The sequence below is a fragment of the Miscanthus floridulus genome, chromosome 19 (genome assembly GCF_019320115.1).
Source record: "Miscanthus floridulus cultivar M001 chromosome 19, ASM1932011v1, whole genome shotgun sequence".
Lineage (NCBI taxonomy): Eukaryota > Viridiplantae > Streptophyta > Magnoliopsida > Poales > Poaceae > Miscanthus > Miscanthus floridulus.
Genome location: NC_089598.1, coordinates 105,588,911 through 105,608,089, shown reverse-complemented (window position 1 = coordinate 105,608,089; position 19,179 = coordinate 105,588,911). Strand labels below are relative to the sequence as shown.

The 19,179-nt window shown below is 38.7% G+C and overlaps 1 protein-coding gene and 1 pseudogene across 2 annotated transcripts; one reads left to right on the top strand and one right to left on the bottom strand.

The window, feature by feature from the left end:
• The first annotated feature begins 9,652 nt into the window (after positions 1–9,652).
• On the top strand, positions 9,653–11,956 carry LOC136528244 (protein kri1-like; annotated as a pseudogene).
• A 5,183-nt stretch (positions 11,957–17,139) lies between these two features.
• LOC136529886 (non-specific lipid transfer protein GPI-anchored 7-like) lies at positions 17,140–18,623 on the bottom strand. Of its 2 annotated transcripts, none has more exons than XM_066522936.1 (3): positions 18,124–18,623; positions 17,685–17,745; positions 17,140–17,439 (listed from the first exon to the last, which is right to left on the bottom strand). In XM_066522936.1, exons 1-3 carry the CDS (start codon positions 18,482–18,484, stop codon positions 17,331–17,333), a joined length of 531 nt encoding a protein of 176 aa, XP_066379033.1. In that variant the 5' UTR covers positions 18,485–18,623; the 3' UTR covers positions 17,140–17,330. The 2 variants fall into 2 exon arrangements, with proteins under 2 accessions (XP_066379033.1, XP_066379032.1); XM_066522935.1 differs by having other exon boundaries at positions 17,140–17,437; positions 17,680–17,745; positions 18,124–18,614.
• Positions 18,624–19,179: the final 556 nt, after the last annotated feature.

Genomic DNA, 19,179 nt, shown 5'->3' with positions numbered 1-19,179 from the left:
TAGTCTGATCTTCTGATCAATACCTTGTCCTAACGTGATTAATCACCTTGTCCTAACGTGGTCATCTGCCGCAGGCGTCAGGGTTGTCAGGTTCCCGCGGCACAGAGTCAGCGCGTCCTTCCGAGCTTCCGCATACAGCACGCGCCGTGAACACGTGTCCACCAGCAACTTCATCTGTGGGTCCCCAGCAGCCGGTGTCGCCTTCAGTCTGTAGCTGCCGACCTGCCGGACACCTACAGCTCTTTGCCTGAGACATCAGAAGATTCATTAATGCAGGTATAATTTTTTGTGTGTTGATATGATCTAATAAATAAAGATTGATTACGATCTTAAAAAAGATTAATATAATATGTGTTGCATGTTTATAAATTTATTATCACCTCTCTTTCAACTACAGATTTGTAGAAAGTAATCTACTCTTTCCGACCTCTCTTTCAACTACAGATTTTTAAAAAGTAATCTATTCTTATCCGACTTGCAAGTTGCACTCTTTGTACAGATTTCTAAAAAGTAATCTACTCTTATCCGATTTGCAAGTTGCAACTAAACTTCAATTGGATGTACCTCTCTTTCAACTGCATGTTTCTAAAAAGTAATCTATTTTCCGTCTTGCAAGTTGCAACTAAATCTCAATTCCTTAATTTTTTGTCGCTTGGCTCTATAATATATTTCCAGTTTATGTATTTATCTTTAATTTTTTGTTTCACCATTGCTTTAAAATTAATTGATTGCAGTGCTCCATATTAACAATATAAACAAGACAACCCAAACCTTGTTATGGCTTCGACCACAAGACAAGATGGTAATCTGACCACAACATCATATGGCAATGTTCAAGGTGTTATGCTATTTGTTTTTTATAAATCAGACTATTGGGAATATTTATTTCAAAATCAATTAACCTTTTTAAATATTTGTTAGAGGATGAAGTCGGCTTGGAGAATATAAATTCAATAGGATGTAAAAGGAAACGTGAAGCACAAGCTACTGATGTAATGAATTGTGATAAAGATGTTGATAGACGGGCTAGAAACCGAGAATATCAGCATAACTATCGTGCACTGTTACGGGCTAAGGCTCATGGTAATAAAAAAACCCTGATCCAGCGGGATAATAGTGAAGCAACCAGGTTTGATTTTAAATTATGTTACTACAGTACTATTATATGTTATAAATGTGTAACATAATATATTGATAATAGCGAAGCAACCCGGTTTGATTTTAAATTATGTTACTACAATACTATTATATGTTATAAATGTGTAACATAATATATTGCAATATAGGAGTTCAATTATTAAACATTTGATTTTTTTTGTACTAATCCATCTTGATATTTTTATAGACATGTACGTGTCGAACGTGCATATCTACTAGTAAAAGTCGAAAAGACTTATAATTTAAAATATATATGGAGTAATATATAGACTATTTTTGCAAAATTTTGGGAATAAAATGTGTGAAAGATTAAGAATCGGTATGCATGAGATTAACCTTAAGGCTAACCACACCATAAAGTACCACAAAGCAGTGCCATCCGCAAATCATTATTATATATATACTCTCTCCGTCCCAAAAAGAACGTTATGAGATGCGTGTAAGTCAATTTTTCTCAACTTTGACTAGATTTATAAAAAATGCGTGCAATATTTTTATCTCCAAATAAGTTTATTATGAAAGTACATTCAACGATCTATCTAATGATACTAATTATGTATTATAAATATTAATTTCTTTAATATATAATTGGTTAAAGTTAAAAAAAAGTTGACTTCTCGGGAAGCAAGATAACTTCTATTTTAGGACAGAGGGAGTAGAACATATGAGCCAATGAGATAGGCATCGGTACGCATAAAAATAATGAAAATTATTCCCTCCGTCCACAAAAAAATGCAATTATGGTATCCATGTCGGTCAATTGAGATTAAATTTGACCAAGTTTTAGTAAAGAGTATTAGCATTTATGTCTCTAAATAAATTTATTATGAAAAGATATTCTATAACTAATCTAATAGTACTTGTTTTGTATCGAAAATGTTTGTATTTTTTATATAAATTCAGTCAAAGTTCAGAACGTTTGACTCCTCGAAATCCAAGAATTGTGTTTTTTTTTTGGACGGAGGTAGTACTAAATAAGCATTGTGGACCCTGTCAACAAAAAAAAAAACAGAGACAAGTAAAACCCTTTAAGCACCAAATTTTACTTTTGGCTGCCAAGTATTGTGTACATTACGTATATCCTATTTCTATTTGCGACTCAAAAACACATTAGTAATGTTGGTGGACCTAAGACATTCAATCCACAAAAACTACTTACCGATCCAAAGGAACGTAGGAGGCGATGGCAGGCGGACAGCGAACGGTATGCTCAAATGTCTCAAGCAGGTGGTGAAACAGAACCAGGGCAATTTTCACGTAAAAAGGAAGATTGTTTTTTTTTTTGGGAGGAGGACCAGTTCAAAATGTTTGGATGGTCTTGTTATAAAACATGTTATCAGCGGTCAGGACCTTTCTCTCTCCGTCCCTTATAATCAACATAATAAATAAAAGTAGAACACATAGACAGAAGAGATAGGAAGACTATTCTTTTTTTCTCTCACTATTGGTGATTACAATATAGAGCACCCACATATATAGTCCTGCCAAGGCCTAAGAGTTTGGTAAGAGTCCACATACAAACAAACTACGATTAGGATTCCACCTTTTTCTTTCCTAGGATAGATTATGTATGTTTTACAACACTCCTCCTTGGACGATTACCATGATATGCACATGCCTTATTAAAAACTCCATCAAAAAACCTAGTGGAAACCCGGTTCTTAGAGAAAAGAGTACATCGCATTCGTTAATTGCATTGCACATGTTGTCTCATTAAAAATTGTGTGAGAAACCTTCGAGTAAAAACTCACATAGGAAAAAAAGTACAACATTTAACATTCTTGGTCATGCATACTTTAGGATATTCTATTCTTCATGAATAGATTTTTATCTTTGTGATAAATGCATAAACTTCAATGTTTTAACAAAATGATCTACTTGATCTTTATAATTCTAGTGGTTTTAATTACATTTAAGGTTGATTCAATTAAATTGCTCTCCCTCGTAAAGCCATCCTTTGAATATCATTGTTCAAATCACACTTTTCATAAATGTGTGCTTAATAATGATATGCAGTATCACAATACTATATCTTTCAAAATATTGGCTCTCAATTCTTCTATAAATTATAATATGAGTAAACAAGAGCAATATGTTTTATGCATAAATGACCACTTATTAGTTGTGCTAAACATATAAAATTTATCCTTTAGGATAATAAATCCTTTTAGTGGATTATTGGGGTAAATAGTTTACAATATTCAATATCTTCTAGCCAGTGCATCAAATTTATACTAGAATTTGAATACTTATAGTTCTTCCTTAGTGGATTTTCAAATTATATGTTCTACAAATCTTCGGAATTTTGATTATACCACTCAATAATAAATTCAGTCTTGTATTTGGTATTTAGGGGATAATTCAATTGCTAAAATCACCATTTTTCTTATACCTTCTACGGTATTTAGAGGATATCACCACTTCATTGCTAGCTTTCAATATGCACTTTCTGAGTGTTCATATGACACTTTCATGGTGTTTAGGATTCCTCATTTTTTTTACTCGGATCTATATTCACTTTAGAGATTAATGGTGTTTATTCAAGAATCAACTAGTAAATCCTTCATGGATTAATTCCTTCGAGGATATTCTCGTTTTGAGTGAATTATATTTCTCTTCTATGAGATATATTTTCTATTGCATGAGAGATTATTATGAGATATACACAATAATAATGTTATTCACTATAAAGTCATTCAATGACTCTATTTCTTCTAGGACATGCTCTTCTAGAGACTTCGATATTTATTTAGAAATATATTCTAACTTAGACTTCTTAATACTTAGTATGAGATTTAATTTTTATATATTGCGATTTCTATTCTTCAAGAACTATATGGATTTTCAGAATCCACTTACTAACTACATATTTCATATTCATTCATTTCATTTGCTAGAGATATAGCATAATATTTATTTCTTCTTAGTAGGAGATTCAACCTCAATTGCTTTCTTCATTGACCCGATATAATCGCTAAAGATGACTTTGCCATGGACTTTGTTTTCTGGATCCAGATTCTCATAAGGAAAATATTTGCAATTATAGAGGTGGCGTTGTTGACAACTATTATTTTCTCCTAATATTCTCAAAATATGAGATTATTCTATCTCTTTGTCAATTTTCAAACAAAAGATGATTTGTTGTTCTACATACCCAACACTAATAATGTGCATGCCTAGTGTGCTGGATTTTATCTTCATGATGATCCTCTTTATGAGGTGCTTAACCCTTCTTCATGAGGTATTCTCTTTATGAGAATAGAGGAGTTTTTTTTATTTATTTAACAAATATACAATAAACTAGAATCCACAGACGTCCCATAGATTATAGGTTGATAGTATACAATATTTAGTTTACTACTAGTAAACATAACTTCTGGTTTATAACTTCAAGTTACTCCTCTCATTTTCAAAAATATCTGGCATATGCTTTGCTTCATGCATCACAAGAGCATTATTCAAATTATTGTTTGATTTAGTGCGTGACAATATTCCTGCTTCAAGCTTCAAGAAATATTTTACTTTTAAGATCATTTTTCTTCTGTGGAAATAATATTTGGCATTCAAAATAGGCTTTCTCTCCCCCTAATACTAATATTAGATCTTTTAATAGCATACTTCAAAAGATATCCCCTATCATGGCTTAAAATAATTCAAATTCATGTAGTTCCAACTACAAGTGAAGGTTCATTCATGTATGCTATGATGAAGTTTTATGAGAAATATTCACGCACGTATTTAAACACGGGGAGTAGTATTCATTAAATGCAACGAGCTAGAATATATAAAGTGCACTTAAGAATATTCAACATTCCTAAAACTCAGGGATGTTCTTCCCCTGATTTGAACATATCATAGTTTATATAACTATTTTATTATCTAGCTTCTTTATTGTTTAGCTAAAAAAAATCGATCCAATTACTCATACATTAAAAATGGATCATATACTTTAAATGTATAATATACGCAACATTCAAATTCATATAAAATTTCTTTAGAATTTAATAATTGCCATTGATACAAAATTCTCCAAATGCCTTTTATTCATATATCCCAAATCATCGCAAGTGTGTTATTGACCAACTCAATTTTTACTATAATCTAGCCTATTTAATTGGGTCACTTCTCCATTTAGTCAATTTCAGATTAACCAACTCCCCCCAATCTTTAGGCTATCTGGCCTTAGACCAATCTATTGCTTATGCATGCGATGCATTGAAAGCAAAATACTTTTTAGTTCAATGAAAACTATAGACATAGCGTACTAGCTAGCCAATCTAATTATAAGAGAAGTGCAAGGTAGCTACTAGCTACAAATATAGCTGCTATGCTAATATTCATACAGGAGTGAAGATAGTTGCAGCTCGACGAGAGCACAACATAGTGATACATATTCATGTGCAATGTGGAATGTTGGTATTCAATCCAACGTAATAGATAACAATAAAATGCAAAGTTACAAGCTTGTTTGCAATTAGTGCAATGTAGAGAAAGTTAACTTGGCCGAAAAGGACGCGGCTAAAACTTTAAGTCCTTATACATGCACTTAAAATAGATTTAGGAGGGCTATGCCTATTAAAAATATATATATTATCCATATTTTTTCATGCCTTTACCCAAAATTCATCCCCCTTTTCATGTTATACTTACTTTAAGTAGTAATATGTTTCATGCATCATCTATGAATAATCATTTCTAACGTTCCATAGAATCTAATTATACTTCTAGTAATCATTGGTTCTGGCATGAAATTCACGTATCAAGTGTACTATTCAGTGTACAATAACATATTCAGGATATGACTTAAACTTCTAGTTTTTGGGCTAAAGTATTAAATACTTAGTTTATGGATTATACTATTTTTGGCTAAATTGATCCTTCTAAGATCAATTAATATGCTAATATAGTCCAATTATTCATGTGCTTGTAGAAAATCCAGTTTCCCTTCTACCTACATAGTAATAATGCACAAAGAACTATAACCTTCATGGTTAATTGAGGCTTCTTAGTAGATAAAATCATTGCAAAAATTATTTAGATAGGTAAAATTAGACAATTGTTTATATGTGAAACATATAAATCTATAATTCATTGATATTACTACAAGTAAGAATTACAACTAAGAATATTAAATGCTTCATATTAGTCTTTAAGCTAATAAAGTAACCATTAACTCTTCTACAAGTTTACAAAATCCACATACTTCAATGGGAATTAAAACTTAAAACACCGCAACCACTAATACTTCAGTATAGTAATTCTAAAGACAAAACAAGTCTGTAAATATATGATTTAAGTTCTTCTTCAAGAACTTCAAGAAAACCTTAAATATTCTAATTCTTATACATTCTTACATGTCTTAACTTCTATGCTTGACATTTAGCAGCTTCATACTTGCTCTACTTCATAGTTGTGATATGTAATCATGACCCTTCTAGGAGTACGACATATGCAAGTCATATATCCTGATTCATAATGCTGTCTAAAAATTTTAACTCAATTTTTACTTGATATTGAGTAACTCTAGATGATAAATTTTAATACTTCTAGTACTTCAATGCTCTCGGTCTTCTATTTAAAGAAATATTTCTTCTGAAATTAGACAAAGTCTTATTTATCATCTCGCCTTCTATGACTTTTTACAAAAGCTTCAAGCTTACTGTATTTTTTATAGAGCAACATTACATCACATATAGTCATATAGCATGAAAAATCAATTTTCAATATTTATGGTGTTATGCAATCATAATATAGGATATCTTCTAGAATTTCTCATTCAGCAAGTCCCATAAGACCTTTGGGATTTAGCTTGGTCATACATATGCTTTGAGAGTAATATCAGAAATTACAATGCCTAATTAAGAATCACTCCATTTCAGTAACAGTAGAATATCCTACTAGGATTTAACAATGACCATGCTATATAATTCTGTCATTCAGGACAAGTCCAAAATATTTCTTCTTCATGAAGGTAAGCATATATCATTATAACTAAATCATGTGCATAGGTTTACTACGAGTAAACAAGTAGCAAGGTATTAAAAGATAGTGGATGATTATGTAAAATATTCTTAAAAGCATCCTAGCATTTTTTAGGATTATGGTACATGACAATTTTTAGAATTAATGCCAAACATTCGTTCATCCCAAAAATTCATTATGCTAGAAAAAATAAATATGAGCCTCTCAAGGAGATGATAGGTCTAAAGTCTGCAGGATTTAGAGAGCTCATAAACCTTATACCATGTTTCTGCTAGTGTAACCATTTAAGATTTTATTCTTGCAATTATATAGTATATAATTCATGATGTGCGATAAGTAAATGCATTTAAAAGAGCATAAAAAATATGAACACATAACATATATATACAAGAGCATAAGATGAATATTGTAAATGTATTTTATAAAACAAGCCAAAGCTGAAATGTTGTGAGAGAAAAATATTGTTTCGGCTGAAAAAAGAAGCCGAATAAACCGGCTTTTAAGATAAGCCGAACGGGGCCAAAATCTCATGGTGTATTCTGCAAGAATATAGTATCAGCGTGGAATTTACAACTTCAGGTTGCTATTTAAAATAAAATATGTTTTTCCTTTCATTCTTCCAAATTTATTTTTGGCTCAGTCGACAATTCATATTCTTTTTAGTTTTTGTAGCCTTTTTCTTCAACAGGCCAACACATCTTATAGATGAGCTGGTATTGGTCTACCTTGCCTATGGGCCTTCAAGGACCAATTTGTCTCGATTTAGGCCCTGTTTAGTTCCACTTTATTTTGTCAAATTTTTCAAGATTTTTCGTCACATCGAATCTTTGGACGCATGTATGAAGCATTAAATATAAATAAAAAATAAAACTAATTATACAGTTTAGACGAAATCCACGAGACGAATCTTTTAAGCCTAATTAGACTATGATTGGACACTAATTGCCAAATAACAATGAAAAGCGCTAAAGTTGCATTTTGCAAAAAAATTCGCATCTAAACTGGGCCTTAGCCTACTTGGCTGAACCAAGCGCCCAAGCCGGCCTCGTTTGAGAGATCGGGATCGGGCGCCACCATGCTAGATAGCACCGGTTAAGCTTTGGTGAGGTTTCGCTGGTGATCACAACCATACTGGGCATATGAGCATCCTCACGCTTTGCAGTGCAAGGTCACGGCAGTTGCCATACGACGGCTCCTTCAAGGCCGGCTATCTAAAGTAGGACTTGACTTGAGCAGTAGCCGGTGAAACCAGCGCATGGTGTGTTGACTGTCCAGTGCCTTAATCCAATCCGAGATCGGGACAGCGATTGCTGATGACGAACCGGTGGTGAGGTGGCTTGGATGCAGTCAAGTATTCTTGAAATCGATCCTGTTTGCTCTAGAGTTCTAGCGCCCTGCATCGTTTAGGCTGGTTTAACTTATAAGCCATGACTAAAAGTACTGTTGACTGATTTAATATGAGAGAAAAATATTATTTATTGGCTGATAAACTATAGCTTATAAGCTAGATACGAGCTAGTGAACATGCTGCTGACAGCAATGATGATGGTCTGCAGTCGATGCGGCGACAAGCAGTGGTGATAATTTCAGATCCAATGCCGCACAGGTTCATTGAGCGGCGGACCGGCGATACATCATAGTCTAGATAGAGACAAACTCCAACTTTGGATTTCAGATATGCTTCATGTATATATTACCTGTAGCTAGCTACAAAATAACTTATTCTGTAGCCAGTTTGAGTTACGATAATTACTATGTTAATTTATGAGATTATAGTAACTCCTTATTAAGTGGTTTACTATAACGTTATGGTAATATCCCCATGTGTTATCCTAACTATCGTAAATATGTATTGACATTATCGTAAATTAATATATAAAATTATTGTAAATGGATGCGGCTACAGAATAACTTATTTTGTAGCCAACTATATATAGGGAGAATATATATAGTCCTGTTATGATCTAAGAATTTGATAAGAGCTCACGTACAAACAGACCGAGATTATAATTCAACCTTCTCCCATCCATATAGAACAGAGTCGGTATGTTATACAACAGGTCTGTGGGTGTGGGTAAGGGAAGAGGAAATTGATTGGGATACGAAGGGGGCCGGTTATGGTTTGGGTTACAGACTCCTATGCCATTCCGTTGTTTGGGGCACAGCTAGATTTGGTTTCGTCTGCCCCGCTCCGAGCGGAGGGTCCTCGTCCTGCGCACGCGAGGGAAGTGGCGAGAAACGTTGTTCTGCTGTCCACCCGCGACCGCGAGCAGCGGCTTTTTTCGGATTCTGCCCGTCCGATCCGAGAGGAGCCGCGCGGTGGCGAGAGCGACGTCTTCTAGACTTCTACGGTACGGCTCCATCTTCATCGTCTTGCTACACCTGGGCTTCTGAAGTACTGTCAGCCCATTCTATGAGGCCCAGCCCAGTTTATCAACGTTGCGCTCCCGATGTAGCCCCAGCCCGTGTCGTTTCCATCGTTATTAAACCCTAACCCGAGCATCCTGCCACCGCCGCCGTTGCCGCCGCCTTGTGGCCTCCAGTCATTGCTTGCCACCCTCCTTCCGCTTGCGCTGCTGAGGGGGTCGCTGGAGAGAATGGAGAAGGGGAAGAAATCGAAGGAGAAGGAGATGGAGAAGAAACCGGTGGACATTCTCGCGGGGTCCGACGAGGACTCCGACGGCGGGGAGGAGGACCTCTCCAAGATCCAGATCAACGAGGAGTATGCGCGCCGCTTCGAGCACAACAAGCGGCGGGAGGCGCTGCAGCGCCTCGAGGAGCGCAGGAAGCAGGGCCTGGTCCCCGCCTCTGACGACGACGAGTTGGAGTCGGAGTCCGAGTCGTCTGAGGAGGAGGACGAGGAGGCCACCATTGCTTCGCGCCTCGTCGACCGCCGCGTGTTCGAGGTGATCCGCCGCATCCGCAGCGGCGACCCCCGCATCCTCGACAAGGACGCCAAGGTCTACTCGGAGTCGGAGGAGGAGGGCGTCGAAGAAGCTGAGGACGCCGAGAACGAAGAAGAGTCCAAGCAGGAGAAGAAAAAGGCCAAGAAGGAGAAGCCTCTGTACCTCAAGGACGTCAATGCCCGCCACCTGCTCGAGGAGGGCCCCGAGTTCGCAGCGCAGTCCAGCCGGAGCAGCAGCAAGTTCGAGAGGATCGCCTATGACGAGCAGCAGAAGAAGGGATTGGAGGCTTTCCTTGAGGCACAGAAAGAAGTATTAGGCGATGGCGACGACGACGAATGATTTGTTCCAGGTGAAGCCCAAGGCTAGAGCAGGGGCTGATGACGAAGCGGAAGAGGATGAGGAGGAGAAGCAGACCAAGGAGCTTGCTGGTGAGGTCTTTGGGAAGGATGAGGAGCTGGATGAGAACGAGAAGTTCTTGAAGGAATTTTTCCTTAAGAGGCCGTACCTTGAGGCAGAGAAGAGGAAGTCCTATCTGGATGATATCCAGGAATTGTCAGATGAGGAGGAGCTCGAGATTCAGGAAGAATATGAACATGGTTATAATTACCGGCATGAGGAGGCCATGGCATCAGGGGCAGTGGTGGCAGACCGGGTAATGGGACATTCAAGAGTTGTTGAGGGGTCGGTGAGGAAGAAGGAGAGCAGCAGGAAGCAGCAGCGCAAGAGCAAAGAGGAGAGGATGGCCCGTATTAAGCAAGAGCAGGCAGAGGAGCTGAAGCATCTCAAGAATTTGAAGAAAAAAGAGATTGCAGAGAAGCTCGAGAGGATCCGAATGATTGCTGGGATTGAAGGTGATACTGCTTGTAAGCTTGGTGCTGATGACTTGGAGGAGGATTTTGATCCAGAGGATTATGACAAGAAAATGCAGGAGATGTTTGATGACAGTTACTATGAGGCTGATGATGTTGATCCTGAGTTTGGAAGTGGTGAGGATGGATTGGAGAAGCCGGATTTTGACAAAGAAGACGAATTGCTTGGGCTTCCTAAGGGCTGGGCTAGTGACCAGTCAAAGGAAGAGTCTACTGCCACTGATGCGAAAGGTGCAAATGGGAAGATCTCTCTCAAAGACAAGGTGGAGCTTGAGAAAGAGATGGAAGAGTACTACAAGTTAGACTATGAGGACACTATTGGAGATATCAAGACTCGGTTCAAGTATAAACAGGTTAAGCCCAACAGTTTTGGTCTGAGTGCCTATGATATATTGACAGTAGATGACAAGGATTTGAACCAGTATGTTTCCATTAAGAAGCTAGCTCCTTACAGAGAGGATGAATGGAAGGTTACACATCATAAGAGGCAGAGCAAGGATTTGATCCTTGGAGGCCAGAAGAAGGAAGGGAAGAAGGACAAATCTGGCAAGAAATCTAGGTCTGAGGAAGGCGGCCCAAGTTCTTCAAAAACAGAGAAAGACAGGCTGACAAATGGGCAAGAGTCAACAGATGACAAGAAAAAGACTACCAGAAGTGAAAGAAGGAAGCGTCGTAAGGCTGACCTAAAGATATCCGATGATCGATTAGCGGCATTTGGAAAGACAAATTCGAAGCGTCACAAGAGCCATTGACTTTTTGAGATTCATCAAAGTACATCTGGGGAATTTTGCTGTTCTTTTTATGCATTATGGAGCAGTAAAAGTCTTAGGTTTAGCAGTCCTTGCTTCTATTTTGGGAGATGCAAAACTAGTGTTGTCCTAGTAGAAACATCTGTTTCTCTGAGAGTTTTGCAGACGTTGTGTTGTGCACCTCCTTTCGTGGACCATAGTATAATGTAATTTCCCATGCAATTCGCTGTATACTCTGTTTTGTATTACTTTGCTTTTAATTTTTCTTGTTTCTTTCGTGGATGGTCAGGTTATCCACTTATCCTGGTGATGAATTGGAATATGATCTCATATCCCTGTTGCACTTGCCTCATCATAATGTCGCTATTATTGTGAATAAATATGTGCCATTTCAATGCATCTAGGTAATTATAATATTTCATCCAGAGAGAAATCTGACAATATTGCATATTGCAAGTAGCCATTCAAAGTATAGCAACTTCTTTTCATATTCAGAAAAGCCAGTTTGATAATATGCTGTTAGTATATTAGAACACTCAACCTAAAAACACTGAAACATTTGGTCTAAAACCTAAAAATAAATTTTCTATTATTGTAGCCTTGAGTTATGTGGCAGTACTCCATGGGATAAAGGTATTCTTTTATACGATTAACTAGTTTGTAACTAGCAAGTGTGTTGAATAGACTAAATTTGAAGTAACCAGTCTTAATTCGATCTATGAATGACCTCCCAGTAATTTGGGTTTAGGGTTTAGGTCGATCTTTATAGTTGAAGTATGCAAAGTAAAACACACCATGTTGGTTGATTGATTCATTGCTATTGTGAGCTGAATGTCTTGAACTTGACCTGGCACTTTTTCAAGAGAAATAATAAAATTGTATACTGTGGAGCAATATCGTTATTGTTGATTGTTCACTGACTTATTTCACCAAGAGAACTATTAGTATTTTTCCAAATTACCCGTGTACCAAACAGTTACCTCCTTATTACATCCAAATTACTCAGGGCCAAGAATTACCTCCAAATATCCAACTTTTCAGCAGTTTGTGTTTTATGTATGGTCAATTGTTTGTTTTGTTCTTGCTAAGCGTAAGCTTATTTTCTGTTGGAATGCAGATTATACATCCGGATGCAAAGTGACAGGCTTCAAAAGATGCACTCTGTTAGCTGCTGATTCTGTGACTGCCCAACAATACACCTGACTTGAGTTTCACAGCTACTATGCTGGCCTGCTGGGTACCTGACGAATTGTGCATCTGGAGGGAGTTGCATTGTACTCCAGTCTATAAGGTATATTCATGCCTTTCATCTCAACCATTTTTTTTCTCCTTCCTCCATTATCAGAGACCTCTATTTTGTGCTGCTATAAATTTTTTAAGTAATTGACTGGTTAAAAAGGAAAAAGCATTGGTGTTTGATAGGAAAGGGATAATTTAAATGTGAAAGAAAATGACAGTGTGTATAGATTGCAACTCTCTTTAGATGGGGATAACATGAGAGAGAGCAAGGTACCCCAGCAGCAAGATGGTGATGCCCTGTTCAATAATCCAGTCACTCAGAATACTTAATTCGTTTTGATAGATATGCATATCTTGCGTGGTTGGTTTGACACTTTGAATTTTCCATTGCTTTACGACAAACAATAAAGTGTGCCTATTCTTCTATTTTTTTCATCCCATTTACTAGACTGTCTATCCCACCAGCGGAGCGTCCCGATCCGGTGCTCCTGTGGCTGGATCCCCATGCCTAACATTTTTTGATACAAGCTTCACTGAGATGGTCCAATATATTCTCAATTTTGCTGCTAACAAGGGTGGTTGCATAGTGAGAATGTTCAGTGCTGTTGGTTCTGAAGGTGGAGGTGGTACAGTAAGCTCACGAGTCTTTCCATCGTTCTCAAACTGATATTTTCAGGTACATACTGCAAGAAAAATTAAAATACATTCTAGGAGCACTAATCATTTGTGGTAGTTGTGCAGATAAATTCCACTTGCTTTCCATAATGTTCTATTTTTTAGGTCTAGGAGAAACACATTAACTGAATTTAAACTTAAAGGGTTGTCTGGTTGGTCCACTTTTTACTCATCTTTTGGTGTGGCATGTCCAGATGCCCTGCGCTTGACTTACATGCCTCTCTTATTGCTGCTCATTACATGGATATATCAAGATGCCTGTTTATGTCATGATTCGAGTTCTTTTTAGCCATACGATTAGCATGGATGCTATTAGGTTACCTTTTATGATGTGTTTGTAGTACCTGTGTTCTGAGCCATATGATTAGCATGGATGCTATTAGCATGGTGTCTATAACTATCAATTCTCTGCCTCTTACCTTAAGATTCTCAAACACTTTAAGGTATCCTGTCCATCCATGTTTAATCCCTTTAATATTATGTTGCACTTCATATTCTAACCATTTTTTTTGTTCTCAGCTTGGTTTCAAAACTATATATTATTGATGTCCTTATTCCTGTCACTTAGTTACCACGGTTTTTACTTTCTCTATTATTGCAATGGATCTAATGATTCATTTCTGCAGCTCAATGTGCTGTAGGCCTTGTGCAGATGAAACACCTGGGGGAGCAAAGGACTTTTCTATCTTCCTGGTTTGTTTAAGCTCCTGCACAAATGCCATCCCTCCCCTTTTGCCTCATTTCTTTTTTAATTGATCCCTACCCTTTGAGCAGTAAAGGATATTGGTTCATTGATTTACATTGGTGTCCTTTCAAGGAAAAAATATGTTGTTGCTGGAGCACCTTTTCGAATTTACCTGTCTCTCATATATGTTAGCCATATATAAGCTAGCCCTTGCTTATTACCTTGGTTGTATCGTGTGTTACTGAAGGTGCCTAATTCTTATATACTCCGTGATGATTTTCATCTCCTTGTCTTCAAAATGTCATGGCTGCAGATTCATATACATCATACATGTGAATTGTGAAACGACACTAATCCATTTGGTGATGCTTACAGCTTGTCTTTTCTGTTTGCAAAATTAAAGTGCGAGATCAGGGAAGACATCTTGACGTCCATGATGATGATTTCTGTGTTATGTGTGAGACCTAGGGCAGAGGAAACTATTGAGCACTTATTTTTCACCTGCCCCTTTGCAAGCCAGTGTTGGGCTTCACTTAACTTTGTTTGGGATCATTCACTAAACCTCCAGGATCGGTCATTCAAGCCAGGCAGGCGCATGGACACTGTTTCTTCACTGAAGCCTCGATGATAGCTGCATGGGAAATATGGAAAATGCGAAATGATAAAGTGTTTGAAAGAAGAGTGCCGAGTCATGCCACATGGCTTTGTAATTTCAAAAATCAATGCCTTGTACAGTCGGTTAGATTCAAGGCTGACCTTAGGTCAGCTTTTTGCTTTTGGTTAGATGCTTTCAGTTAATTCCCTATGTAAGTTTCTTGGAACCTCTTTAAAATTTATAAAAAGTTCTTGACACTGTGGGGACCTACCCCACAGTTTTTGCCGTAAAAAAAATTAAAGTGCGAGATTGAATCCCCAAATTAAAGTGCAAAATTAAACTGTCTTTTCTGTTTGCATGTCCATTTGGTGATGCTTACAGCATGTCTTTTCCTGTATGAGTAGGATAGAAATCCCCAAATCTTGTGAGATTGAATGTACGTTTATTTGAGGAAGTTTCTGATATGTGTTAGATCAGCTTGTATCAAGTTGAAAATTTTTACAGATTTGCAAATAACTGAAAGGAATTCCGGCTGTGTTAGATCAATGAGCAGCATGCAGAAACAACAAAAAACTGAAAGTAATGAATTTGCACTGTTATTTTTTTTCTTTCTATTTTACAGATCTGCTCTACCTACAGATCTGCTCTACCCTGTTTGTTGTATTCTTAAATTACTGAACCAACTACTAAATGGCTATAAAAAATCATGCAGTAAACTACTGAACCCTATTTGAATTGTGGCTAGCATCAGGGTGGATGATTAATTGAGAAATAGTGTTGGTAGGCTGCCACATCCATTTGAGCTGAATCTTTATGCAGAGTGGTGCATAAAAATCCATTTGTGCTTGCCTGTAAGAGATGTATACATGTTGTCACATCCCTATGTTTTTAATCAATTTAACCAGCTTATGTTACTTAGCTACCAGGATCTGTTTAATGAATTGCAGTAGCACAATCATGTTTTTGGGTACCGAGTAGTTGTATGTTTGAGAGGATGGTCTACAACTCTGCATGAAGCCATTTTTGTAGCGAGAAGTGCAATGTTAGCATAAAACAGTTAATCTTATTTCATTACTTGGGTCCTTTGAGAACAGCTAGACACCCTGCAAATTCAGATAGCAATGCTTACTGACATGTCCTATTTCACTACATTTGTGCAGGACAATAGTTACCTGGCATGTATGAGTTGTTTGGTGTGAAATTGATGCTTCTGTGCACCTGTGAGTACATTTGTGCAGGGCAATAGTTGGTCATGAGTCATCTCCAGTTAATCTCAGTTATGTTTAATTAATCTCAGTTCTGAACCTGACACAGTTGTATATGAACCTGAGACTATTGTAGCACCTGAGACTATGATCCTTATCTGAAACTTTGCAGTGACATGTTCTGTCTGTTCATTTTGGTCCTTGTCTGTGTGACTGTGTGCATATTCTATCTCTGTCCATTTTCTGCATGCAGTGTGAATCTGCAGAGGTGCTGCTTGCGATCTCACACGTCTGAATGCTTAGTGTGTGAACCTGATGCTTGTGTGAAAGCTTCCTTGACATGTGAAGCCTTGCTTTGACCTTATGTATATATAGGAGATCGAATACATCTGTTCTGGTATAATTTCATTCAGATATAATTTTAATCGGCCACATAGTTTATATGACATATTGGATCACGACATCTTGCATAGATTAACTGCTTCAGTTTGTCTTGGAAACAGTGAAATGAAATCTCCAATTGAGAGAGTCAGTTTCGTTTGTCTTGGATGAAATGAAATTTCCAACTGAGAGAGTCAGTTTCATTAAATTAAAATGTTATCATGCGCGTATGGGCGCACGCAAATTACTAGTCCATAGCTGATACTCTCCTTGTGTTGTTTAACAATAAACATACTCCCTCTAGTTTTCTAAAAAATGTCATTTTGAACAGCGACACAGTCTCCAAAGCATAACTTTGACTTCTTGTTTTTATAAAAATATTTATTGAAAAGTGATATATGTATATTTTTTTGAAAGTATATTTCAAGACAAATCATTCATATGGTTTTCACATTTCTAAACTTAACAATTTAAAAGTTATTCATGATTTATATTCCTAATATTTGACCCAAGCCTTTCCTGCTCACTTTACTGAACTTTATAATATTGCAAAGACTCGGCAGCATGCAACAACAACAACAAAAAAAAAAGGTTCCGTTCAGTTTGTTTATTGGCTATGTATAGCTGTCGCATGTCACGATCTTTTCAAGTTTTTGTCATCACTACTATGAGGATGCGTTGCTGAAAATGTCGAAACATGTACGTTTTCCTTCCGGTTCTTTTCATCATTCTTGACAATTTTCTCTTGTTTTGCTCACAACAGCAATGGTACAGCAGGGCATATATATGCAAAAAGAAACAATAACCTGGTGATTGGTACTCAACAGTAATTATAAATATGAATCCACCAAAGAAAAGAAAATTGCCGGTGCCATGGCAGATACTCCTACGCCATGATCGTCCACCAGATGAAACTGAAGCCTACCAAGGACGAAGCGCCAGTCATGCTCAGGCGACGCGCCACGCTGCCTCCGTTGGCTGTTGGTTTGGTCACTAAGCAAGTGAACAGCAGCACAAAATTCAGGTAAGATTGGAATAGCCAAATTCAGGTACGATTGGACTAGTATCTTTGTATTCTTTTTTTTATCAGAAAAGAGAAGATTGGAGTAAGAAAAAAAAATCTATGCTGTGAAGAAACTGTAATCTACCGTTAATCTCATTTGAATCAAGCATTGAACCTCTCTTTAGGTAACTGTGTGTAGTAGTAGCAGTTAGCTGTGAAGTGACAGCAGTACCTGAAGAAGAAGAAGCGCTGCCAGTGGAAGCTGAAGATGCAGCAGTACTGCCGCCAGTGGATGCGCCTGGCAGAGAAATGAGATCGACATCATTCAGGTTCAGCACCATCACAGTGTACAACTATATGTAATTATGTATTAATTAACTATTGACACGAACTTAATTATGTATTAATTAATTATTGACACGAACTTATCATCTGAGATGTGATTAGATGAGCTGCAGAGATCTATCACACGATGACAGGTTATGATTTTGTTAGTAACAGCCCAATGAGATCCGAATCTGTCCACATCGAGTTTTGTTTTGTACTTACAAAGATCACTTACCGTAATGTACTTGTGGGAAAGGTACTCATTCAATCATATGATGCTCTAGCTAGTAGCAGCAGCAGTAGTAGAAAGGAACACGACTGACGACGACACGCGATGTCGCTAGCTTACCTCCGGCGGCGCAGGCGGAGGCGTCGGCGGTGACGTTGCATCGCCTAGCGAGGACCAGGCCCTGCTCGGGCGCCACGCCGAACGCCCGCAGCGCGGCCCTGTTGAGCAGCATGGAGCACAGGCACGCCGTCTCGTTGGCCGCCGCGTCCCGGAGCGGCCCGCAGCACGCCGCCACGGGCGCCGCCGTGGACGTGGAGTTGAGGTACCCCGCGCACGGAACCAGCTTTGCCGCGCACGACGGCATCGCCCCTGAGCCGGAGCCGGAGCCGGACGTCCCCTGCGCGTACGCGGATGGAGCCAGCGCCAGGCAGGCCACGCCCACGCCCACGGCGGCCAGGAGAAGGGCGGCGCTCTGCTGCATTGTGTGCTCTGTGCAGCTGTGCTTGCGGGCGAGTGACACTGAGGGAGTGGAGTGATCGGTGCTGCGGGCGGGGTGCGCGAGACGCGGGTGGGAGTTTATGGCGGTGCGGTCGGCTGTGGCCTCGGGTCCGCCGGGCCGGTTGGTGGCGTGCCAGCGAGGCGCCGGAGATGCGACGACGGCGGGTGGTTGGCGGGACGCCCGTGGGCCGGAATCTTGCGCTGTCTGTCCCCGCCGCAGCGAGTGGTTGGATGCGGTGGGCCGCGAGCAGAACGTAATCCAGCCGTCCAGCGCCAAGCGTGCCGCGGCCTCGTACGCAACGGGCAACGGCACGTCGACAGCCAAGGCGTGAACTCACGTGGCACTGGAGACTCGTGGCTGTGATGCCGCTGCCGCCCAGTGCATTGCGTTGTGTACATTCATTCGTGTGACAAGCACGTTACAATTATAATGGCCCTATCTGCTCTTCGTACTCCCTTGAATCCGCGGTTTTTTCACCCTTGTCTAAATCAGAGACACATGTTCTCAACACATACACGCAAACACGTACAATCATTCACCGCGTCCAACCATTACCTCTCTGTATGGGCACATCTGAAAGCCTCACGCTAATCTGAATTCTGAAAGTCTGAACCGACGAACATGCTATGTTGAAATCGCGCCATACGTTACTAGTTACTAGAATAAATAATAAATAA